This window comes from Trichosurus vulpecula, chromosome 8 (assembly GCF_011100635.1).
Source record: "Trichosurus vulpecula isolate mTriVul1 chromosome 8, mTriVul1.pri, whole genome shotgun sequence".
Lineage (NCBI taxonomy): Eukaryota > Metazoa > Chordata > Mammalia > Diprotodontia > Phalangeridae > Trichosurus > Trichosurus vulpecula.
The window spans coordinates 195,542,691-195,568,127 of NC_050580.1; the positions used below are offsets into that span (position 1 = coordinate 195,542,691).

A 25,437-nucleotide genomic window follows, 5' to 3' on the forward strand; every position below is an offset into this window, starting at 1 on the left:
CAGTCATCTGTGTACTTTATCTTCTCCACCCCACATTTAGTCAGCCAGTCGTTGCCAAGTCTTTCAGTAATAGCTCCAGATTTTTCACTCCTATTGTCTTCTTTTAACTCACATGGTCACAGCCTTAGTTCAGCTTTCATCACCTGTTCCCTGGACTATTAAAATGATTTCCTAATTGGCCTCTAATCTCTCCTTAACCCTTGCACAGAGTTGCCAAAATAATCTTAAGCACAGAAATGACTGGGTAATATCACTGCTCAGAAACCTCCAGTGGCTCCGTTTCCTCTAGGATAACATACAGTTCCTTTCACTTTGCATTCGAGGTCCTCCACAGGCTTATCTCTAATTCTTCTATTTCAGCCTTGTTTCACAGCACAAACTGTGTTCTAGCTGAACTGGAGTACTAGTTGTTACCTGGTCTCTACATTTCATTACCTTTAGTCTGTATTCTTGAATAATATCCCTCATGCTCTGGTCCACATCTCTTTCTCAGAATGTTTATCCTTCTTCCAGGATTAGCTCAAGTGCCAAGTTCTTTAATTAAATCCTTCATGATCCTCCCATGGAGAATCATAGGATTTAGAGCTGGATCTGACTCTTCATGACCCTGTGGACCATAGCACACCAATACTGTCCAAGGGGTTTTCTTGACAAAGCTACCAGAGCAGTCTGTCATTTCCTTCTCCAGTGGATTAAGGCAAACAGAAGTTCAGTGACTTGCCCAGGGTCACACAGCTAGTAAGTGTTTGAGGCCAGATTTGAATTCAGATCTTCCTGACTTCAGGTCCAGTACTTTTATCCTCTTTACCACCTAGAGGTAGGTAGCTCTTAGGATGGGTCCTTGGTTCTCAGACAAGTTCGAGACAATGGGCAAAAGGAGTTTAATGCAAAAAAAAAAAATTTTTTTAGTAGTACCTTAAGCAATAAATAGCCCAGTTATGTTATAAATATATCTATTTTCCTCTGTGACAACAAGCATGTGCATGTTTGAAGCATTATAAGTTTGCTTCAGCCAAAATTCAGAACTGTCATGATCATATGCACAATGATTTTGGTATTTATTCAATTATTACATCAAACTCTGATCACTTCTGACCAAGTTCAGTGCATTCTTGCAGTTTCTCATCATCTATTATCAAATTGTTTCCAAACTGTTACAAGGGTTTGATGGTCAAGCGCAAACTGATTTCCAACAGATTGTAAGATGCATTCACATACTCTCATTCGCGTTCTATAAACTGCACCAGAGTATGCAATTTTATAAATTATATAATATAAATTTTAATTTATCATTGTAGTTAATATAAGTATTTAATGAATAAATATGAAAGAATATTATGAATAATAATACATCAAATTGTCCTGGGGATTTTCAATGCTTTTTTTTGTTATTAGTCCAAACTCCACCCTCGTTTTGCAGATGGTGAAACTGAGACCCAGAGAGTTAAGGTCATTTGCCCAAGGTCCCACAGCTAATAACTAGCAGAGCCCAGATATGAACCCAGTTTTTCTCACTTGAAATCCTAAGCTTTTTCAGATATACTATATTTATCTTTAAGAGGTATCATGATATAGTAGATAGTGAACCGAAATACCTTGAGTTCAGGGACTGTTTGGTTTTAGTTTTTGTGTTCCTGGTGCTTGGCTCATCTTAAGCACTTAATAAATTTTGTACAATTAAATTCTGAATCAACTTCGAAGTGGCAGAATAAGCACTGGACTAGGACCCAGAATCAGGTTTTAATTATAGCTTTGTCAATTACTGAACTTCATCAGTAAACCTCTCTGACTCTCAGTTTTTTCATCTGCTGAATGGAGGTTATCCCTACCTTTTCCTTTTAGGGTTCTTGTGAGAATTAAAGGATATGAGAGTACTATGCACATGTAAAGTTGTAGTAGTGGTAATGCTGTCCTTGGGGCCTTCTTCACCAGTGGATACCCAGAATAGTAATATGGGAAACTTCTTTTGGTTTACCAGTTAAGAACTTTGCAGCCAGTCTGCTACTTGAGTTGCAGGTTTCATGATTGTTCTCGGTATACATTTGTAAAATATGTCTTATCTGGATGTATTTGGTACTGGCAAATAGATATACACAGTAGGGCTGCTTATAGGAATGCTTCGTGAAATTTGTTCCCTCTCATTTTCCCAGGCTAATCTTGAGCAATCTCTGTTCAATAATACTCTTCTCTTTTATCCCCTCCCCTTTATTTAGGATTCAGGTACAACCTGCACACATTCTGATTTTTAAATATTTATTTATTTTTGCTTTTTTGGCAGGGCAATTGGGGTTAAGTGACTTGCCCAAGGTCACACAGCTAGTATATGTGTCAAGTGTCTGAGGCCGGATTTGAACTCAGGTCCTCCTGACTCCAGGGCCGGTGCTCTACTCACTGCACCACCTAGCTGCCCCACACATTCTGATTTTTAAAAAAAATTTCACTCTGACTTTACTCGTGTTTGATGTCTTTCAAGCGTCCACTTGGGTTATGTGTTCTCAGATTAACAATATAAGAAAATGTGTTAAAGGCACAAACCGCCTAGGTGGTTTATTTCAAGATTGCTGTGACTTCTAATATCCCCTCCACAATGAGAGGAGAAGAGCTTCCTTTCAGCCTTGTCCTAGATTCTCCAAATTACCTACTTTGGCTGCTGTTAAATTTTGTTTCACTTCAAGTTAGCAAATCTTTATCAAATTACTTCAGTTTGAGCACTCTGTGGTACAGCCAATCTAGCTTTGTTACTCCTCACACATGACACACCATTTGCCTTTGCATATGCTGTCTCCCATGCCTAGAATGCACTTGCTTCTCAGCCTTCTCTTTTAGAATCCTTGGTTTCCTTCAAAGCTCAGTTTAGATACCATCTTCCATACAAGGCCTTTCCTGATGTTTGCCTCTTCCTCTCCCCACTCTTTTCCTCTCTCCTCTCCTTTCCCCAGCTTCCCTCTCAAAATTACCTTGTATTTATTTAAAACATGTCATACAAATTTATGTACATCATGTCTCCCCCCAAATGTCAGCTTCTTGAGGGAAGGGATTGTTTCATTTGTTTTTCTTGCATCCCCAGAGTCTAGCAAAATGTTTGGCACATAGCACGTACTTAATTCATGTTTCATTCTCTTGGTATAAACTACACATTTTTCTTTCTCCTTCGGAAATTTGAATCCTTTTTTTCCCCTTCTCTTTGCAGTGGACAGTTGGAGGCTCAAAAAATAAGAAAAAAGGAAAAACTGGGAAGATAGAGAAGAAGGGAACCATGAAAAAACAGACAAACAAAGCTGCTTCCTCGGGTAGCTCTGACAAAGACAGCTCAGCTGAGAGTTCAGCCCCAGAAGAAGGTAAGACAGGAGTCTCCAGACCTAGCTGGTAAATTCACTTCTACACATGAAAGTGCTACAGTTGTTAAAGGATGGCGTTGGACAGTCCATATATAGAGTAAGCCTTTATCTGTAGTTTGTTGGGATTGCCGTATCTTGTCATCTGCAGATGCTAAGAAAGCTGAGCTCCTTTTCTTGATTACTGAAGACATGACAGAGAGGAAAAGTCCTAAAGTGACACACAAACATGCACACAGTAACTTTTAGAAATTCTCGCAAAACCAATTCTAGGAATCAGTTGCCATAACTAGATATTAATATGAAATTGCTAAGCTAGTATAATAAACAAAATTTCCTTTGAAATAACTTTGCACCTTATTACTGACCTGGATACAGACTTCATCTTGATAAATTGCTAATTTAATTTGTGCCCTTTTTAATATCTACACATTGGTTAGATTCTCTCTTCCTTTTCCATGCCACTCTTCTCATCCTATTCTGTTTTAGTGTCTTTTAAGTATGACTCACTGAGAACTCAGGCTTGTTCTCCTGTGTTTAAATTTTCTTTCCTGTCTTTTCGATGAGCCAGAGCTAGTGTTAGAGCTGTAAACCATTTTTATTTTGGATAGTAATGGACTAAAGGACAGCAAATGGACATTCTATACAGTTTCTATTCTATTCATCAACTTCATTCAAGTATATTATATTCTTAACAACTAGGATTTCATTTCAGGGGAAGTGTCTGACTCGGACAGTAACAGTTCCTCCTCCAGCTCAGATTCGGATTCTTCCTCTGAGGATGAGGAATTCCATGATGGATATGGAGAAGATCTCATGGGAGATGAAGAAGATAGAGCACGTTTAGAACAAATGACAGAGAAGGAGAGGGAACAGGAACTGTTTAACAGGATAGAAAAGAGAGAGGTTCTCAAGAGAAGGTAAAAGCTATGGTTATATGTCCTTTCTTTTCTTTATTTTCCCTCCTTCTCTTCTCCCTCCCATTAAACCCTACCTCCAAATAGAAACTACTCTTGGGAAATGTGACTGTGGCTAAAAAAGCATTTAGACTGTACTAGCTATACTTTGAATGTTAGCTATATCTCATAGGTTAGATATTTTCCTAACTATGTCACTAGGAGGAAAGGCAAAATTACATCCTTCCTTCATGTCAGGGAGTGTTTTACAGCATTTTTGCTTTGTTCCTTATCTTCCCTTCTGTGTTTCCTCTATTAGACATAATGTTCATAAAGATTGTTATACAAAAAACCAGCCTTCTGAGAAGAGAAATTGGTGGATATATTTGATTTGCTAAAGAAAATCATGAGAAAATGATAAAACATATCTTAATTTTCAGCTATCAAAAAAACTTTAAAACCCAGAACTTAAGAGGTGAATATGCAGGCAAGCACATCAGTATATTCTGGGAATCTGCTTGCCTTTGCAATATTTAACAATTTTATCAATGGCTTTGAGTGAAGATATAGAGGGCATGCTTTATCAGATTTACAGATAACACAAATAACCAAACAGGAGTTGGTCTACCAACACAAACGAATGATCCATGGATAGATTTCAAGAGGTTTGTCAGTTTATATGGGAAAAAAAAATACATCTTCAATTTTCAATGATCTCTAACTGGAATTTAGCATTTCCTTCCATTGTGAATGTATGCAGCAAGTATTCTGAGAAGGGGCCCATAGGTTTCACTAGACTGCTAAAAGGGATCTATGACACAAAAAAGGTGAAGAACTCTTACTTCAGAGGGATACCTAATGTGATAGATGACAGTGTCTGAAAAGATCTTGACAAAGTAGAGCATTAGACTGAATCAATCATGATGAAGTTTAAAAGGAGTAGATGCAGAATTGTTCACTTGGGTTCAAAAAATCAAGTTCAGGTGCAAACTAAGGGAGACTTGCCTAGAAAGTAACAGTTCAGTCAAGAATGAACTGGGGCAGGCCTTTAGTGAGCAAGTGCAGTATGGCAGCCAAAAAAAGCTAATAAGTTCATAAGCTACATTGAGAGGTATAGTGTCCAAGACTAATGAAATGATCCCTCTCTACAGGTTAGATCCCATCTACTGTGTTATGTTCAGTTATGGGCACTACATTTTTAGGAAGGATATTGACAAGCTGGAAAATATCCAGAGAAGAGTACCAAGGATGATGAAGGGCCTTAAGACCATGGCATATGAGAATCTGTTGACATGATTAGGGGTGTTTAAACCACAAAAGAGAAGAGAGGACTGTTATAGCTGTCTGGGAGTAATCGGCAAAAATTAGAAAAATGCAGATTTAAGCTTGTGAGGAAAAACATCCTATCAGGGCTGTCAAAAAAATTGGAATGGCTCTCAGAAAATGATAGTAGTTTCCAAGCAAAGGTTAGATGAAGATGTCAGGTTTGTTGTGGAAGGGATTTGTGTTCAGGAACTTTATGGGCTGGTGAGATCTTTTCCACCTTAGAGATTTTGTGAAATTATTTTAAAATAAGCAAAACTTTTTTCACAGCTGTTTGGTTTTACAGATTAGCTTTTGAAGTGCTTGCATTCTAAGTTATAAGTGTATTCTTTCCCAGAATTTAGGGGTTTAGCCCTGATGCTTGCATTTGAGATTTGGTAGTTCTGTTGCTTATCTCTGGACTGCCCTCCTGGCCCATTTTTTTTTTTTAAATTTTTTTAGATTTTTTTATTTTTAATTTGCAACACTCAGTTCTACAAGTTTTTGAGTTCCCAGTTTTCTTCCCCTTCCCCCCAAGACGACATGGAATCTGATATATGTTCTACATATACCTTTGCATTAAACTTATTTACACAGTAGTTGAGTTGTAAAGACGAATTACGACCAGTGGAATGAATCATGAGAAAGAAGAAACAAAACCAAAAAAGAAGAGAAAAAAAAGAGAGCAAGTAGTTTGCCTCAATCTGCATTCAGACTCCGTAATTCTTTCTCTGGATGTTTTCTATCATGACTCCTTTGGAGCTGTCTTTGAACCTTGTGTTGCTGAGAAGAGCAAGTCTATCAAAATTAGTCATCACAGAAGCAATATTTCTGCGGTTGTATACAATGTTCTCCTGGTTCTGCTCCCCTCACTCAGCATCACATCATATAGGTCTTTCCAGGTTATTATGAAGTCCATCTGCTCCTCATTTCTTATAGCACAATAGTATTCCATTACATTCATATACCATAACTTATTTAGCCATTCACCAATTGATAGGCATCCCCTTGATTTCCAATTCTTTGCTACCACAAAAAGAGCTGCTATAAATATTTTTGTGCGTATGGGTCCCTTTCCCACTTGTGTGATCTCTTTGGGATATAGCCCTAGAAATGGTAATGCTGTGTCAAAGGGTATGCACATTTTTACTTTATTTTGTGTTTTTTTGGGGGGGGAGGGGTGGGAGGCAGGGCAATTGGGGTTAAGTGACTTGCCCAAGGTCACACAGTGTGTCAAGTGTCTTGAGACTGGATGTGAACTCAGGTCCTTCTGACTTCAGGGCTGGTGCTCTACTCACTGCACCACCTACCTGCCCCTGGTATGCACATTTTTATAGCCCTTTGAGTGTAAGTTCCAAATTGCTCTCCAGAATGGCTGGATCCATTCACAACTCCACCAACAGTGTAAGTGTTCCAGCTTTCCCATATCCTCTCCAGCATTTCCCTGGCCCATTTTTCAGTGTATTTAAGAGCCAGGATGAAATGGTTTTCATGTTAATTGAAAATTGATTAGCAGCAAATGCTTAGCTGATTCCATGTCCCCATTTTAAAATTTGAAAGTATTATCTCCTAGCAGGATTTTAAGTGAAGACTAGATTTAGGTCTGGTCTCAGTAATAATGGGATCATAGGTTTAGAATAAATACAAGGGACTTTAGAGATCATTTAGTTCATTTTACAGATGAGGAAACTAAAGACCAGAGGAGGTAAGGGACTTGCCCAGGATTTTCAGTATTGTTTCTTATCTAGTAATATCCTCCTCTGTGACATGGAGTTGAAACTGGAAAGAACTGGGTATTATGAAAATCTAAAGACAAGCACTCCCAGTTTCAGATTATTTTAACTGGGATTTCTCTCTTTATTCTTTAAGTAACTTTTTGTAGTACAGCTCCCTTATTTACTAATTTGGGTAAAGTACAGGTATTTGAAGTCCTTCTTCAAAAGGCCAAACCTCTTCTTAGTATCTCCCTCCCATATCAAAATTTGCATTTCAGTTTATGAATATGTTTTATAAGCCTTTATATTTCATAGATTGTTAAGAATTCTTGAATGCCTTTTTACCAGGTTTGAAATTAAGAAGAAATTAAAAACAGCCAAGAAAAAAGAAAAGAAAGAAAAAAAGAAAAAACAAGAAGAAGAACAAGAGAAGAAAAAACTCACACAGATTCAAGAGTCCCAGGTAGGAAGTTCATGCCTGCTCTGTGTCCTCCAAAAGAGTGTCTATATTGTCATGTAAAGACAGTTGCTGAGAAACTTCTATTAAGCAAGATTAATGTTGTGTTTGTGATAACGTTCAATTTGCATACGTTAAAAGTATTTTACACCAATTCTATCTTGAGTTTCATTCAGGTCTGGGAACGTTTGGGTTTTTTCTCATTCTGGTAGTTCTGGCTTTGGGACTGTCCTTTAGGATTTCCTAGGATAAATCTGGGGCTTGGGAAGGTATCATCTTTTCATTTTGGCTTTTCCTCAGAGTAAAATGGCATAAATTTTTCCCCACTTAACATGAAAGATATTTGTCATCCTGGCTTAATGACAAAAAATCAGGAGTCAGCAAACTACAATAGGTGAGACAAATCCAGCCTACTGCCTGTTTTTATATGGCCTGAGAACTAAGAATAGTTTTTACATTTTTAAGTAAAGTTTTATTGGAACACAGCCACACTCACTTATTGGTTTATTGTCTGTGGCTGCCATTGCAGAACAATGGCAGAGTTGAGTAGTTGTGACAGATTGTAAGTCAGTCTTTCTTTGTATCACACTACTGCTCAGTGCACTACAAATCCAAGTGAAACAGTTACAACTCAACTGTGTTTCAGTGCCATGAGGTTTGTCATTCCATAACATTTTATCATAGTGTCAAAACAAGAAGAGAAAGAAAAAAGTTTTATTAGTTTTTTTTAACCATAGGGCCAAGATTGACATTTATATGAATAAGAACTTTAGCTTTTGCTTCAGACTTAATGATGTCTCTTAATGAATTTAATCTAAAATTTAATGGAAAACAATAGTTACCCCTACTACATTGGGACTTTCTCCATCGTGGTTTCAATATATTGTGTGGATCGACATAAGAAATTAAATGGGAATTGTGGACAGTTTTGCGGAAGCTGCAGATGACACACGAAGGCCAGCAGGTGACACAGAAAAAGTTTAGAAACTCAGAAGTGCATAAAATGTATGTGTGGTATTGTACAATATGAACATATGTAATCTTTAAATACCATAATAATTCAGACTTCTTCTCTGGTATAAAGGGAGGGCCAAAAATTTTTACATGGATTTTCCAGATTGTGGGGGCACTATACCCCTAATTTCCACGATATGGAAGGGATAACTGTAACACATACAAAATTTTTATTGAGGTAAAGTCAATTTTATGAGAGCTAATGTTTGAATCAAAAGCAATGCTGAACTGCTTTATACATTTCCCCTGCTGTCAAAAGTTAAAACAAGAACAAGCTCTCCATTCCCACACAGATTACCAATGAATATATTTTCTGAGCTCAAACTGCAGTTCTAGCAGCAATTTTTGTACCTAAATGCAAATGCAAAAGAAATTTCCACATTTCAAAATCCTTTTAACTGTGTAACTGAGGATCTGAAATGTAGTGACTTGATAAAAAGCAAATATCAGGAAAAGAATCTAATAGCATTCTATAAATGCCTTTCACACAGTGAATATGCTCAGTAAAAATCATATGCTTATGGGTTGATATCAGTATTAGGTAGTACCTGTCTCTGTGGGAGAGATATTTTCAAAGTTGAAGTATGTAAAATTTCATTACAGATCAGCATTGGCAGATGAACTTTTGCGTTCAATTTTGATGATAAGGAGTGCTAACTTTGAAACACAAGTGAAAAGTTATCCCCAAATAAAGAATTCTGACCTCCTCATTAGTACACCAGTATTACCAAAAATTGCACATTATAGTAATTATTATATTTTAATTTTGTTAATAAAATTCTAGAAATTTGTTTTATCTCATTATTTAAGTACCTGTGTAATATCTTCAGTTTTGCCTCTTGGCCTGCAAAGCCTAAAATATTTGCTATCTAGCCTTTTACACAGTGGCCCCTGACATAGATCCATTTTTCTATTCACTACAAAAGTTTATATTTAGCATTATCAGCACTCAGCAAGTCACAGCCTAAGCTAATTTTCTGATTCAAGTTTCTGTTTCATCCTAGAAGCTGTTTAGAAATCAGGAACACAAAAATGGCTTGTGAAACACAACAGAAATCTCTATTACTCTACCTTGCTTGTCTGTTTGGAGATGTACTTTCTATTCAGATAAATCTTAAATCTAAAAATAATAAATTTAATATGATTTAAAGTAAAGAAATGTGATTGATGCTAAACATGTGGAAATTATCTGGTGAGCTGCTAATTTGAAAGCAAAAGACATGATGCATATTCATCCCACCAATCTCCTAGGTCATGTCCCATAACAAGGAGCGACGTTCCAAGCGGGATGAAAAACTAGACAAAAAGTCTCAGGCCATGGAAGAACTGAAAGCAGAGAGAGAAAAACGGAAGAATCGAACAGGTAAGACAGAGTCAGTGATGACTTTGAGCCTGGTTTGACTTTGTGTAGGTCTGGCATCCTTATGACTATTCCATCAGGGCTTCACTTCCAAATCTAGTTAATTTCCCTACTTCAGTTCTCCCGTTCCCCAGATGAGATTATGGTCTTGCGACTCTTGAAATTTTTTACCTTGCCTGATCTTTTGGTCAATTTCAAGCGTCTTGAGTCCATCAAAACCAAAGGGAGAACATCACCAGTATGTGATGACCAACTTGTACTGTGGCACATGGAGACTTATTTTCTAGACATTCATTAACGTAGATAGTCTTCAGTGCCAGCTCGCACAATGCCGTGGGATCCTTGCATCATAGCCTGAGATCACAGAATCTGGGCCGTTTAGAGAATCTGCCTCTTACTTTAATTGTGACATGCTGACCAAAACAGACATCTCTACTCCCTTGCCCACTATGATCTTCTTGTAAGAATGAATGCTATTTCAGCCTCCAGTGTCACTGAGAACCAAGCCAAAGATTCTCCTTTTCTTTTCAGCTGAGCTGCTTGCCAAAAAACAGCCATTAAAAACAAGTGAAGTGTACTCTGATGACGAAGAGGAAGAAGAAGATGATAAATCCAGTGAGAAGACTGATCGCTCATCTAGGACATCATCATCTGATGAAGAAGAGGAGTGAGTGGGCAGTATCTTAGGTTGATGGGCTCTAGTCAAGTGTGTCTGATCATGAGGAAGGCCCAGGAGCTTCCCAGTATTGTGAAAAACCCCTTTTTAGCCTGTGAACTTCCTGTCTGAGCTTACTTATGTTATTATACCTGAGCTGAGGTCTGCCTCTGGTCCTGGCTAACACACCAAGCCGTTTTGCCGTCTGGCTACTAGTAGATAAAATAACAGATTCTAAATCATTTCGACAAGTTTCTGTACTTTTCCTGACTCTATCAGATCATCACCTGTTTTAGAACAACCTGCTTTTTCTCTTGTTTTACTGGGGAGCCCCCACTGGTGCAATATGTGACAACTTGTCCTTTCTTTACAGCTCCTAATCAGTGATCATTTTCTAAAGCTTGCATTTTTGCAAAGAATTGCCAGTTTTTTTGATGAGGTTAATCCTGAGTGTACATTTTATTAAATTGAATTTTATCTGCTAGCACCTTTTTTAACCCCTTCTATGCACTTAATATATCATAGTTTGCATTACAATATTTATGTACTATCTTATCTCCCTTATTCAGTGATAAATTCCTTGAGGGCAAGAACTTGGCCTGTTTTCAGTCTTGGTCTACCAGTATCTAGCAAGATGACTCAGTGGATAGAGCACTGGACTTGGAGACAGGAAGACTAGAATTCAGATCCAGTCTCAGACACTCACTAGTTGTATGACCCTGGGCAAGTCACTTAACCTCTGCCTGCCTCATTTTCCTCATCTGTAAAGTGGGAATAATAATAAAATTTACCTCATCGTGGTGTTGCGAGGATCAAATAAAATAATATTTGTAAAGCACTTTGCAAAACTTAAAAGCATTATGTCCATGCTAGTTAGCTATTATTAATGCAGTGTTCTGTACATAATAGGAATTTTTTTGTTTAATTAAATGTAGGGAGTTTGTGTAATGCATGATCATAATGAATGCTTTTATCCAATACTCCTTTATCCATCCCAGAAAGGAAGAGGTCCCTCCAAAGTCACAGCCAGTTTCTCTGCCTGAAGAGTTGAACCGGGTGCGGCTATCACGACACAAGCTAGAACGGTGGTGTCACATGCCTTTCTTCGCTAAGACAGTTACAGGATGCTTTGTACGAATTGGCATTGGGAACCATAACAGTAAACCTGTCTATAGGGTGAGTATTTGTTTTCTTGGCTTCATGGGGTTAAGAAACAATACCACAACATTGGAAATGGTTGGGTTTTTTTGCCTGAAGAAAGTTGGGACATGTGCAGTGGATTACTAGGCTGATTTGAGTTGGTTGGTGACAAGTGGTATCCACATCACACAAAGGCTTTTATTTTCTTCTAGACCAAATATAGGAAATGAGTTGTTGATATTTGAATAAAGAACTGTACAGCATTATCCCAGAGACTGCTGTTTTTGTTCAGTACTCAAAAGCTATTGGATCAGAAGCTGTTACTACATTTGTGCCTTAGTTGGGATGGGTCATTTCATCCCTTCGTTGTAATCATAAACTAGATTTCAGAGTTGTTCTAGGCTGCAATGCCTTATGTTCCTTTCTACTTCTTGCCCTTACATGTGAGCACAGTAGAAGAAATTGGCGTTAGATTTGTCCATAAACTACAATAATAAAAAAAAATTATTGAGTAGAGAGCTGCCTAGAGACCTCTTTCTCTCTTGTTTAATCCATGAAATTCTTGAGGAAATTCCTTTCTGCTAGCTTAGGTGCCACATAGGACTCTGAGAACCCAGGGATAATGTCTTCAGCTTTTTTGTCTTCAGGGCAAGGAGGAGGTATGTCAGAAATAAGCAATGAGGACTTTGTCCATCTGGAAGGAAATAAAAGATTTTTTTTTTCTTACACAAAACCACTTGGAGGAGCAGTGTGCCTTAATGTCTAGAGATCTGACTTTGGAGTCAAGAAGACCTGGGTTCAAGTGTGCCCTTTAACATGTACTAACTTATCACTACCCGAGACATCTCTCTTAAGACTACATCTCAGAAGAATTGCCAATCTGCATTAGTGGAGGGAGTTTCTATACAGAGAGCTTCCTCTAAAAATGAAATCATAGGTCTAGACTCCTTAAAAAAATAAAATAGTGAAAAATTTCCATATGATATAATCAGGTATCTGAAGCCCTAAATGAATCCCATCAGTAAAATAAAAATCACATTAGATCTGAAATACTCAAGTCCCTGGAATTTGATACATGGCATAATTAGATACATTTCCATTAAGTTTGTTTTCTATTCATAATAATTGAGGGATGCAACTCCATTATGTTCCTGTCAGAATGGAGTCAAGTAGCTACTTTTCTTAGATATACTCTAGGAAGATTGGATATCTAGGCTTTTATGTATATGTTTTTGACTGGTATATCCTTCCTTTAGGTTGCTGAAATCACTGGTGTTGTGGAGACAGCCAAGGTTTACCAGCTGGGTGGCACCAGGACAAACAAAGGATTACAGTTGAGGTAAGAGAAATAGGATTCTTAAAGATTTCCTTTCCTTTGTCATGTAGTAAGTGCCTTTTGTCATTTGTTACATTCTTCCTGTTTAATGTTGGGGGTTAGTATTCAAGATAGAAAAATGGATAGTATTCATACAGGCACACACTCATATGGGTGTGGTAGATAACCTTTGCTTTTCCTTTTCTACCTTTCTATAGAGGTACATGAGAAATTGCTTATTCACAGCTAGGGAAACTGAGACATAAAGAAAAATTTGACCCATGATGGCACAGCAAGTCATTAGTTAAGATTAGAAGTAACCCTTCCATTGCTTAGCTCAAAGTGTCAATGTATCCTTGTCTTATTTCCCCATCTGCCTAAAAAGAAATAATGTAGAGTAGGGTAAAGGAAATATAGGAGAGGAAAATGGTGGACTAATCCTGGCTAAGAGAGTCAAGCTCTTCATGCACAGCCCCCCTATTGAAATAGCAATGGAAGTGCTGAAAAGAAAAGATTGCTAGAAATTTTAATAAGAAAATTAAAGCTCACCAAAAATATATCTAGCTAATCAAAAGAAAGCGTTAATATTTTTTAAATTATTGTTTAAGAGAGTAGAAAAGATGTCAGAAGTAACACTGAGTATTAGTATTAGAATGGCTTCAGCGGAAAGGAAATCCTGAGAGAGGTTCTCAAATGGATAATGCAATGAAAGGATTAAGATAAGAATCCAACTTTTCCAAAGTAAATGGTAAAAGGAATTGAAAGAAGTGGATCCAGTTAAGAATCTTGGGAAGAGAGAATTTGGCATTTTCATTGGCTATAACCAAAAAGCATAGGAAATTAAGAAGGAGAAGAGGAAAAAAAGCTCAGAAAATAACTCATCTAGCAAAATATTTAGAAGCAGTGCAGAAGCAAGTTAAATATTTAAGAGACCGATCCACGAAGGGGAACCTCAGAATTCTTGGTGTTCCAGAATACTTTTTTTTAAAGAAAATATTGTTACTTTTATATTGTTATTAGGAAAATTTTTCCCAGAATTATTAAAAACAAAGTATACTGCATAAATGTATGCTTTCCAAAACTTGTAAGGAGAAATTAAAAGTGAACTTGTCCAAAGCACATTATCCTGAAACTTAAACATAGGGACAAGGCAAAAAACTCTTTAAACTTCCAGGAATAAAAAAAAATACTACATATCAGAAAGGATCCATCAAGATCTCACCAAAGTTTTCTTCAAAAAGCAGAAAATGTAGGATTTGATCCTGAGATCACCTTCCCAGAAAACTTAATAAACATCCTCTTTGAAGGTAGAAACTAAGATATAGATAACCTACATAGACCAAACTGAACAGCAGAGATTAGGAATGCCATCAGCAAACTACCATGTAACAAGCCACCAATATTACACAGATTCATACATTTTTCTGTACCTTCAAAGAATAAGTCCTTTATTACATAGACTTTTGTAACAGAGATAGATGTTACCTATTTCCTCAAGACAAATCTTAATTATTAGTGATTTAGAATATTGACTAAATATCTATCAGTGTACATTAAATACTTAATTTTTTGTTTTGTATAGCTCTTATCCATGTGTTTCCATAATTCTCCAATAGAGGATCTACACAGTTGCCTAGAGACCTTTACAAAGATCAGCCTTCTCTCCTTCCCAGTTCCCTCCCCCTCAGTCCCCATTGAAAACACAAGAAAAACAAAAACACATTGCAAACATGTATAGCCAATCAAAACAGATTTCCACATTGGCCATTTCCTAAAAAAAATTTGTATCATTCTCCACTCTTGAGTCCTTCACTTTTCTAAGGGAAGTGGGTAGGATGTATTTCACATTAGTTCTCTCATTATGTTGCTAAGAGTTCAGCATAATAGTATTCCATCACATTTATCTATAATAACTTGTTTATCCATTCCTCAGTTTATGGGTACCCCCTCAGATTCCCATGCTTTGCTACCTCAAAAAAAAGTTATGAAATATTTCTGTACATCCTTAGAACTTGTTTTGCTTAGATCTAATCCCTCCCTTCATCTACCCTTCACATATCCTGCCTTCAACACCCCCCACCCTCCCTTCTCTTATTTCCGTGTTGTGTAAAATCTCTCCCCCTCCCTCCCTCTCTCTCCCTTTCCTTTCTCCCTCCCTCTCCTTTCTCCCTCTCTCCCCCCTCCCCTTCTTTCCCTCTCTCCTTGCTTTCTTTTGACCAGTTAAGATGAAAATAAAGTTCACATGTCATCAGCTGCTACCCCCTTTTCATTTGTATGGATGGCTATTTGTATATTCTGATTATGTGAGATGATTTTCTCTAACCTTCCTTCCTTTCCCTTCTCCTTCAGCATATTCCCGTTCCCCTCTCTTTCCATTTTTAAGATCATCAGAACGTAACACAGCCACTACTAGACCTTCTACCCTCTCTAAACCCTACTAAAGATATGGTTCAGAGGGGACATATGATCATCTCCACACATTTGAATATAAGTAGTTTATACTTCTTCACTCTGTTACTGTTCATTCATGTTTACCGTTTTTTGTTTTCTCTTGCTCTTGTGTTTGAAGTTTAGATTTTCTCTGCAGCTCTGATCTTTTCATCAGGAATGTTAGAAGTCTATTTCATTAAAGATCCATTTTTACCCCCATATTATTAAGCTCAATTTTGATGTGTAAGTTAGTTTTGGCTGTAAGCCCATATCCTTTGCCTTCCGGAATGTCACAGTCAAGTTCTCTGTTCCTTTATGGTGGTGACTGCTAAATCATGTGTGATCTTAACTATAGCTCCATGGTACTTGAATTCCTTCTACCTATTTGCAGTAATTTTCCTTTGACCTGGAAGCTCTGGATTTTGGCTATGATGTTTTCATTTGAAGGTTTCAGAAGGCAACCAGTACATTCTTTCTATTTCTCCTTTGTCTTTTGGTTGTAAGAGATCTATGCAATTTTATTTCAAGATTCTTGAAATAGGATGTCCAAACTTTTTTTGGTCATGGTGTTCCATTAGTTCAACGATTCTTAATTTTTTTCTTCCTGGATCTGTTTTATAGGTCAGTTGTTTTTGCTATGAGAGATATTACATTTTCTTCTGGGTTTTTTTTTTTGCCTTTTTGACTTTGTTTTAATATTTCTTGTTGCCTCCTGGACTCATTGGCTTCTATTTGATCCATTCTAATTTTCACAGATTTTGTTGCTTGGGCAAGGTTTTTGTGCCAAGCTACTAATTCCTATTTCCCATTGTTTCTTCCGTAGCTCTCATTTCTTTTCCAGTTTTTTTTCCTCAAGCATTCTCATTTCATTTATAAAACATTTTCTAATTCTCTTTTTTAAAAAAAAAAACTATTTCTCCCAGGAATCCCGGTTGAATATGTGCTCATTCTGGTTTTTTCTCTCACACTTTGCATGTAGATGCTTTGGAGTCATTCTCTTCATATTTTGTAGACAGCTAAATCTCTTCAACTATGTAATGAATGTGACGGCTTTTAACAGAAGTCTTTCAAACTCAAAGGAGCCTTTTCAAATCCATTTACAACATACTTAAGGTCATATTTTCCTGAGCTCTTAATGTGATATGACTTGTTTTAGCTTCCATGCCATCATAATAGCTCATTGTGATGTGGTTCTTTTTTTGTTTGTTCATGTTTCCATCCTACTTTCTGACTTTGGATTTGATATTAGGGCTAGACTCTGTGGAACTTCTGGAGGGAAGGTCTCAGTTGGTTCTCTTGCTGCTTTCTTGGGTTATTAAGAGTTGTGTTATTCCAGAATCTCAGGGACAGGCTGGAGAACTGAAAGCTTTCAATGCTCCCAGAGTGATCCTATCTATGGCAAAGTCTGATCGCTGCTCCCCTGATCTGAGCTCTGCAAGTTCCTGACTTGTGTTTGGGTCTGAGCAAGAGTAGCCTGCTGCTGGATTCAGACCTTATCAGCCAACTGGAAATTTGTGTTGGTTCACAATGGCAGAAGTGTAGGCTTCTCTTTGGCCTGGGATTTCTGCCCTGGTTATTCTTCTGCAGACAGGGCCAGTTGGTGGAAGTGATACCCTGCTTCTCCTTGCTTCTATGTCACACCAACATTGCTTGCTGCCTCTGGTTTGGTATAGTGGAAAGAGGACTGGAATTGGAGTCATAGAACCTGACTTCCCATCCCAGAATTGACACTTGTCACACATTGGCAAGTCATAGTCTTTGGACCTCGGCCTCTTTATTCATAAAAGGAGGGGTTGGAATTGAATGCTAGTAACCTTCCTTCTATGAATTATCTTGCTATACATCAAATACAAAAGTTATCATTGGTAACATGCCTAAGCCTACCTATATCCACCATATGTCTGCATTTTCTTTTGAGTCACCCATAATTCTGATTCCTAAATGATGTGGTGTTCCATAGCATCACCAGAAAAATAATAGATGTTAAAAAGGTGGATTTTTGTGTTAAGTATAAAGTATATCTTGCCATCAGTCTAATGATAAACCCCCTCGCACTTAACCAGCTTGGCCTTCAGACACAAAACATATATTTCTTCACTTATCTTATGCTTTCTTTTTCAGATTCCTAGAACTTTCCCTATGGCAAAGTCTGTAGCCTTCAGGAAACCAGGCTCACCTCCTTAGCATAAGGCATTGTGTTAGGAGTTTAGTGAAGATAAATCAAAACTGTCAATAACAGCTTATCTCTCTATCCTCTGTCTCTGGTTTTCTGTCTATCTCTGTACTCAGACATATGTATATATATATACACATATAACCATTCCATACTGGTTGTCGAATGAGTGAATAAATTGTAGTTTGTTAATGTAGTGGGGTATTACTACACTATTAAAAATACAAGAATACTTTGATGGATCTGTGATTTCATCAAAATAGGTACTCCCTTCAGTAATGCAAATCACAATCCCTCCATATTATTTTTATCCTATGCAACTCTATCCATGTCCTTTTATAAATCTTCCAATGGAGGGATCCACCAACATGCTGAGGTACTTCCTCTATATATCTTGACTTTGCATGAATGTCATTGGAGCGTAGAGACTGTCCATGAGTTATCCTTCATTATAGCTACATAACCAGCCTGCCTTCTCTTTTTTTGGCCCTTCCTCTCTCAAACTTACAAATATAAAAACTATATAAAATGTTGAAATAACACAAACCAAAGAAAACAGAATTAGAGTAATTACATTGGCTAAACTACAACAAAACTTTGTGTAAAGATAAGAAATTAGGAGGAAATACAAAGCAATTAAGTTCTTGTTCAAGATATTTCTTTAATGTAAGTAGTTCTTTGAGCTTGATTGTTTTATTTGCTGAGATGATCATTTATGATAAACATTTAAGGGGCAGCTAGGTGGTGCAGTGAGTAGAGCACTGCCTCTGGAATCAGGAGGACCCGAGTTCAAATCTGGCCTCAGACACTCGACACACTTACTAGCTGTGTGACCTTGGGCAAGTCACTTAACCCCAATTGCCATCTCTCCCCACCTCCAAAAAAATAAAAAAACAAACAAAAAAAAAAAGATAAACATTTAAAAAAAAAACTCTTTTTTAGGCCCTACCCTCAACTATGGGTCATTTCCTATATGGTTTCCTGGGAGTCCTCAAGAGATAGAACCTCTGTCCTCTCCATCGTTCATGCCATTTAGGAGGCAGGAAGGTACTAGGAATGCTTGTTCTGGATTGACTGGCGGAATTTATTGAAATTTGTATTAGGGCAGCACTGATGAGAATAGTACATAACTCTGATATAACTGTATGATGTCTTCCACAGTAACCATTCGTAGTTTGAATAGTGCTCAATTTTTTTGTCTTAGGCATGGCAGTGACCAGCGAGTATTCCGCCTGGAGTTTGTCTCAAATCAAGAATTCACAGAAAGTGAATTCATGAAATGGAAAGAAGCGGTAAGTTTATTGACTTTCGGTAACTAAAGATGTAACACAGTCACCTTTAGATTCCTTCTTGACATTTTGTCTTTTTTTTTTTCCGGGTTGGATATTCAGATGTTTTCTGCTGGCATGCAGCTGCCTACCTTGGATGAAATCAACAAGAAGGAATTATCCATTAAAGAAGCTTTGAATTATAAATTCAATGATCAGGATATTGAAGAGGTGAGAAGCTGATAACCCAGGGACTGGCAGTTCATCAGGGACCGATGAGTGAGGGTCAAGATTCTAGGCTCTGCTAGATTTTGAGGTCTGACACTTTTTTAGCTATTCTGTTTTCTTAATGAGTGGGGAAGAAGATTCCAAGAAGAAAGTCATAGACGAAGGAAATAAACCCAGGGTTCGGGGGTTTGAGTGCCTGACTATTCTGCCATGACTTGGTGCTTCAACGACTTTCCTTCTGCAAAGCATTTTGCTGAAGTTCATCCTCCATCTTCTGCTTCCTATAGTTCTGCAGATCTTCTCTTTGTGTTCTTCAGTTTCTGTAGTTTTCTCCTAGGCAGCAGCTAGCATTACAATCCTAGACCCACAGGCTGCTGCAGAGCTTATTGGTATATACTCCTTTTTCAGACTGTCCCTGAAACTTCTCCATAGCTCAGTCAGCACCAGCCTATCCCTTGGAACGAACTCTTTCTGTGGGGCCTGGCTCAGCCCTAGGAAGAGAAGCTGCTTCCAGGAAGGACTTTGTTTATCTCATCTGCAAAGATATTTTTAAAATAACAAGACTCTTACCTCATTCCTGATGTCTCCTCCTCTCCGGTACAGATTGTAAAAGAGAAAGAGAGATTCAGAAAAGCTCCACCCAACTATGCCATGAAAAAAACGCAGCTTCTGAAGGAAAAGGTAAGAGAGAGTTCTTGGGCTGGGCCTCAGACTCCTCAGTGATGCTGTGTTAAAGTGATATGAAGACAGAAACTACTGGTGTTTTGTGGAGTGAGGGACTTGGGAAAGGCTCTGAACTCTTTTGCTAAGCATTTAGCATACCCTGATTGCAAATGTAGGTTCGACTTGGCCCTTTGCACTGCCACAAATTAATCAGGGTTTTTTTTTTTAAACAAAATGCATGTGTTTCTTCTGTTTTGCTCTCCTTTGAAATTCTGTACTCTCAAGTTTCATGCCTATAAAACCAACCCCTGAACCAGCAGGAGGTAATGCTGATCATTAGACCTGGCAACATAAGTGGTATTGGCAAGCAGGGACAGATTGGATTTTCTTTATATTTCCCAGTGGTAACATTAAAATCCTACGTATCTCTTGCTGACATTTCATCCTTAAGAATTAGCTATAGGGATGTTGTTAGCCATCTTGATCACTAGGTGGCCCCGAGGAGCCAAACAAGTAGGTAGGGAGTTTCATCATATTATAATAAGAATAATACTTTGCATTTTTAACAAACTTTTTCAGAGTACTTGCACTTCTGATTTTTATCTTGAGAACACCTGTCCTCCAATAGGGATCGTTATCTTTACTGTGCCTAGAGTGAGAGAATATAATTTGTAACCTACCATAAATGAGGACTGTCAGACAGATGACTTTGTGTTTGCAGGCCATGGCAGAAGATTTGGGAGACCAAGACAAGGCAAAACAAATCCAAGACCAACTGAATGAGCTGGAGGAAAGGGCAGAAGCCCTAGATCGGCAACGAACAAAGAATATTTCTGCCATCAGGTGAGTTCATGAATTAGTTACTACCTTCCTGTGGTTCCCTGGTCCTTTGAGCCCAGAACAGAATCATTGAGATAAGAATGTCCTCCTTCTTCTGCACATGCCCTGGGCTACTGCTTTCTGGTTCCTTTTTTAAATCCCACACTTTCCTCTTGCTTATTATATTCTGCTTTCTCCACAGTTACATCAACCAGCGAAATCGGGAATGGAACATTGTTGAGTCTGAGAAAGCCCTTGTGGTGAGTGCAGCCAAGATGATGAATTTCATTTTTTTGATGCAGGTTCTTTTTGTCACCTCTCTGTCAATAAATACGTTTAGTTGTGAAGTTCGGGAAAATGGGAACCTTGGTCATTAGGGAACATAACTGATATTTCTGACTCATCTCAAACCAAGACAAACTTACTGTGGGTAACAAGGAAAGGTACCAAGTGATTCAGCTTCTCTGTTTCTCTTGTTCTCTGTTTCAGGCTGAAAGTCATAACATGAAAAATCAGCAGATGGACCCCTTCACGAGGCGGCAGTGCAAACCAACTATTGTCTCCAATGTAAGTGTAGGAGTCAGAGCCAGAGAAAGCTTTTCTTAGGGCCTGAGTACACCTTGGAGATTAAGGGAGAGATGTCTAGCATTTGGCTTTCCTTGGGCTCAGGATCCAAACACTTTCTGACATCTCTTTTTTGTTTTGTTTTGTTTTGTTTTTTGTTTTGGAGGGGCGAAGGCAGGACAATTGGGGTTAAGTGACTTGCCCAAGGTCACACAGTTAGGTGTATATCAAGTGTCTGAGGCTGGATTTGAACCCAGGTCCTCCTGACCCCAGGGCCAGTGCTCTACTCACTGCATCACCTAGCTGCCCCTCTATTGTCTCTTAAGCCAAAGCTTCTGAAAGTCTGTCCTAGAAGCAAAAGGGGATAGCTTTGCTGGGAATTAATTTGGATTTCTCCCCATTACAGAACTAGAATGACAGCATAAGTTCTGAAAATCCTGTAGATTCAGTTACTTAGAACCTGACAGAATGGGACTTTCACAAAACCGTGATTCCTGCTGTCTTCTTCCATTGAGGAACACACCAGGGTGTTGGTGGTGGGTGGTTTAGGGGAAGGGGGTTGGAAAGGGCAATCTTTCTGGCAGTCAGAGTGAATGCTGAAGAGCCTTAAATGTAGTTTATTTTTGTTCTTAGTCCAGAGACCCTGCTGTTCAAGCTGCCATCCTGGCTCAGCTGAATGCAAAGTATGGCTCTGGTGCGTTACCAGATGCTCCAAAGGAGATGAGCAAGGTAAGTACTACCCAAGTAGCCTTCTGGGCCAAGCAGCTAGCTTGTAAGAATACATTTTCACCATTTCAGTCACTGCATAATGAAAAGTCCCTCTTGTTGAAGCTCCAAACTTGCCCTACAACCCATTGTTTATGAAGTTAATAGATAACTTCTGTATTTCCTCATTAGAAAGAAACTGTCTAATTAAAAGCAGCTTTTCTGCTTGAGCAACAGTAAGAATTAAGTCTTGTAAAGTATGTTTTTCACTCCCATTTTCAGTGTGGTCATCCAGATTGAAGGTGTTGAGGGAGAAAAGAAACCCAGGAATGTAGGAATCCCAAACCAAAGCTCCCAGGGCAAGGTTGCCTGGAATGAATTCATGATCTCAAGCATTCTTTAAGTCAAGTTGGCAAAGATTTATTACGCTTTACGGTGGGCAAGAGTTCTTAGGGAACCTGCAACCTTTCAGGGGTGCAGGGGGCGCTTAAATAAGAGATTTGGGGGTGAAACATGACAATTAGGTGTTTTGGGGTGGGATTAGGGAGTGGTTATGGGGTGGTCAGTTCTTAAAGGAACATGCACTTTTAGTATCTACTGTGCAGGTTTATTACCCAGAGTTCACTGGGAAATAGCCCAAGGTGGGGCTACTAGGGGGTGTGGTTTTTACTGTGAAACATCATTAAGTTAATTATTGGTCAGGGCTAACAAGCAATCTCTATGTAGCTTCTCATTTAATGTCTTGTTAGACAAAATACTGTGTCTAGGTTACATATTAGAAAGGTCAGTAAGTAGCACATATGGTTATGGCTCAGTGTACAGTCAGTTATCAGCATCTGGGATAGGCACAGCTGCCTACTGAAGAAGGAGCAGAGATAAGTGTATTGCTGAGGCATGCTTGCCCTTTATCTAGAGAGAAACTGCTAGGTCCAGAATGTGTTTTAGAACTGGAGTTCAGGCACAGGTACCCAAGCAGAGGCTGTTAGAATTAGGGTCCAAGCACAAGCACCCTATCATTCCCCCCTTAAATAGATGGGACCCAAAATCATTTGGGGTAAGGGATGAAGATCTCAGCTTCTGGAAGTGCTTCATGCTGAGAGCGGACATAGAACTGTCCCTGCCTCACAGGGTCCCTCGTTCAAGGAGTTGGGTCTATAGCCAGTGTCTGGAACTTGGTTGACGCCAGGTCCAGGGGGTGATGAGACACAGGGGACTTTGGACAGAGGTTGGTATCCAGCTTGAGCCGTCATCTGCAAGTGGAGTGCACTGAGCCTAGAAGAGAGAAATCTGACAAGGAGAGTTAACAAACAAGGACCAAAAAAAAAGTAGGAGGAAAATGACAAGAAGCAGGGTGAGTATAGGCTAGTAGAAATTTGATTGAATTATCAACTTTCGAATCAGCCTACATAATTTTCCTTTTTAATCCTTTACTCAGACCATTTCACTTTCCTTTATATTTTTACCATAGACAAGATAGCTTGTAAGTTATTACTCTTCAGTAACATGACTGTACTGCCTTAAACAAAAGAGGTTCCTGACTTGAACCTTACAACTGAATAGGTTTCACAAGCTTGTTTATCCTTTCTGAAAAGAGATATTTCAGAAATTGAATCTTTTACATATAATAATTTCTAACATTAATTTAACTGTTGCTTAGGCCATGGAATGACTACCAGATCAAAACAGCAAGATCTATCTTGCTTTACAATTCATTGCATTAATTTAGCAATTAATTATCTTGCATATGAAGGTTTAGTAGGCCCTCTGAAATCACAAAAAAGATTTTTTAACATATCTCCTAAAAGTTTTTGCCCTTTTAAGACAGTTTTAAGATTTATCCTGATGTTAAGAAATAATCACTAATCTTTTCTGAAGAAAATTAGTTGAAAACTTTTAAAATGATAACTTTCTTTTTCACCTTAAAGCAAAAAATAAACCTTTAAAATTGAGATTCATTATAACTAAGTTGGTGTAAAATGTCCTTAAGTAACACAGATTCCCAAAGTATTATAACAAAATTTCTAGTTATTGCAGAATTCCTAGATATCACAAAGTTTCTTAGTCAAAAAGGTGTTGTAATGGAATCTCACATTGGTATCAATAAAAGACAGATCACAGGAAAAATACTACTGCTTTTAGAATCCTTTTAAACCAAGAGGACATCTTAAGGTGAGTCTTAAGCAGTTTGCATAAATTTCTACACATGTTCTAGTCCTAGATAAAAATAATATTAGATTGCCCAGTAAGATAACACAAAAGAGCTCATATCTTTTACTGACTACTTGCTCTGATCACAGAAACTTACCATGGAAGGAAAAAAGCAGCATACCAAACATGACAGGGTAAAACATCCTTGGCTTTGTTTAAACTCAGATATAGTTACAGTTCTTCAGTCATGCAGTATCTGTTCCATGGCTAAACTCAGGAATAGTCAGGTGGGAAACATTCCTTTCCAAAGGAGCACAATGGGGAAACTGAGCCAGGAGGATCCCATCCTAGATTGAGGCTAAGATTGTCCCCCCAGCTTTTTCCCAAATGCTGACCTCCACCTGTTAACAGTACAGGATTACATGCCCTCTGAGTAGCTTGTGGCATTTCTCTCAGATACTGATTTAATACAGACAACTATACCCAAATTCAAACTCAAAACAAAATTAGTTATGGAGCCAGTGCCTTTTGCCTTAAACAGCAAGTTTCACCAATCACAGCTTAGAGCCAGATACAGTTGCTTTTACTTCCTTGGAGCTTGAATAAGCAATAAAGATTTACCAGGACTCACATACATAAGGGATTTCATTAAATAACTTTCCTTCTCAAATTTAAACTTGTTCTGGTGTAAAAACCAATCATTAGAATCTTTTCTATCTGTTATACATAAACTTGCGACTTCTCAGCAAGCTAAGTTCATTGTTTAGGACCTATGTAACTCAGACAAGTTTTTTTCCCAGGGCTGATGAACTAGCCCATACAGATGGTTTCCAGGGGCCTTGGCAATTTGCAAAATAAGGAGAATTAACATTGACCCCAGGAAGGGGTTGATACTGGTGCCCTTGCCTGCTGACTTCCATGCATACAGGAGGACTGTTCTGAATGGGCAGAACCAACCCAATAAGGCTTTACATAATTCCTTCTTTCTACATACAGTAATCAGTTAACAGTTTTAGGTTTTAGCATTAAAACATTAACCCCAAATAAGTTAACAATCTTACAAGTTGCATAAGTGCTAGCCAAACTGTTTTTAGCTGTAACTTCCTCTTTAACTACAGGCAAAAGTAAAAATAACTGGTTTTCTAAATGGCAGTTATAAAACATTATAAGACAGGGTTAAACAAGGCTGATAAAGTAACATAACTGGTTTTACACAATTGTTTCCATCTTTTAGTTTCAACAAAATTCAG

General features: G+C 38.1%; 1 protein-coding gene across 1 annotated transcript in view; it reads left to right on the forward strand.

The window, feature by feature from the left end:
• RTF1 (RTF1 homolog, Paf1/RNA polymerase II complex component) overlaps positions 1–25,437 on the forward strand; it is a 49,099-nt gene that overhangs the window by 18,442 nt on the left and 5,220 nt on the right. Inside the window, exons 3-16 of the mRNA XM_036735445.1 lie at positions 3,191–3,338; positions 4,051–4,255; positions 7,597–7,711; positions 9,971–10,082; positions 10,611–10,746; positions 11,733–11,910; positions 13,131–13,213; positions 18,997–19,084; positions 19,184–19,291; positions 19,892–19,969; positions 20,673–20,794; positions 20,973–21,030; positions 21,260–21,337; positions 21,968–22,063. Of these exons, the coding sequence (XP_036591340.1) occupies positions 3,191–3,338; positions 4,051–4,255; positions 7,597–7,711; positions 9,971–10,082; positions 10,611–10,746; positions 11,733–11,910; positions 13,131–13,213; positions 18,997–19,084; positions 19,184–19,291; positions 19,892–19,969; positions 20,673–20,794; positions 20,973–21,030; positions 21,260–21,337; positions 21,968–22,063 (1,605 nt within the window). The remainder of the gene's footprint in view (positions 1–3,190; positions 3,339–4,050; positions 4,256–7,596; positions 7,712–9,970; positions 10,083–10,610; positions 10,747–11,732; positions 11,911–13,130; positions 13,214–18,996; positions 19,085–19,183; positions 19,292–19,891; positions 19,970–20,672; positions 20,795–20,972; positions 21,031–21,259; positions 21,338–21,967; positions 22,064–25,437) is intronic.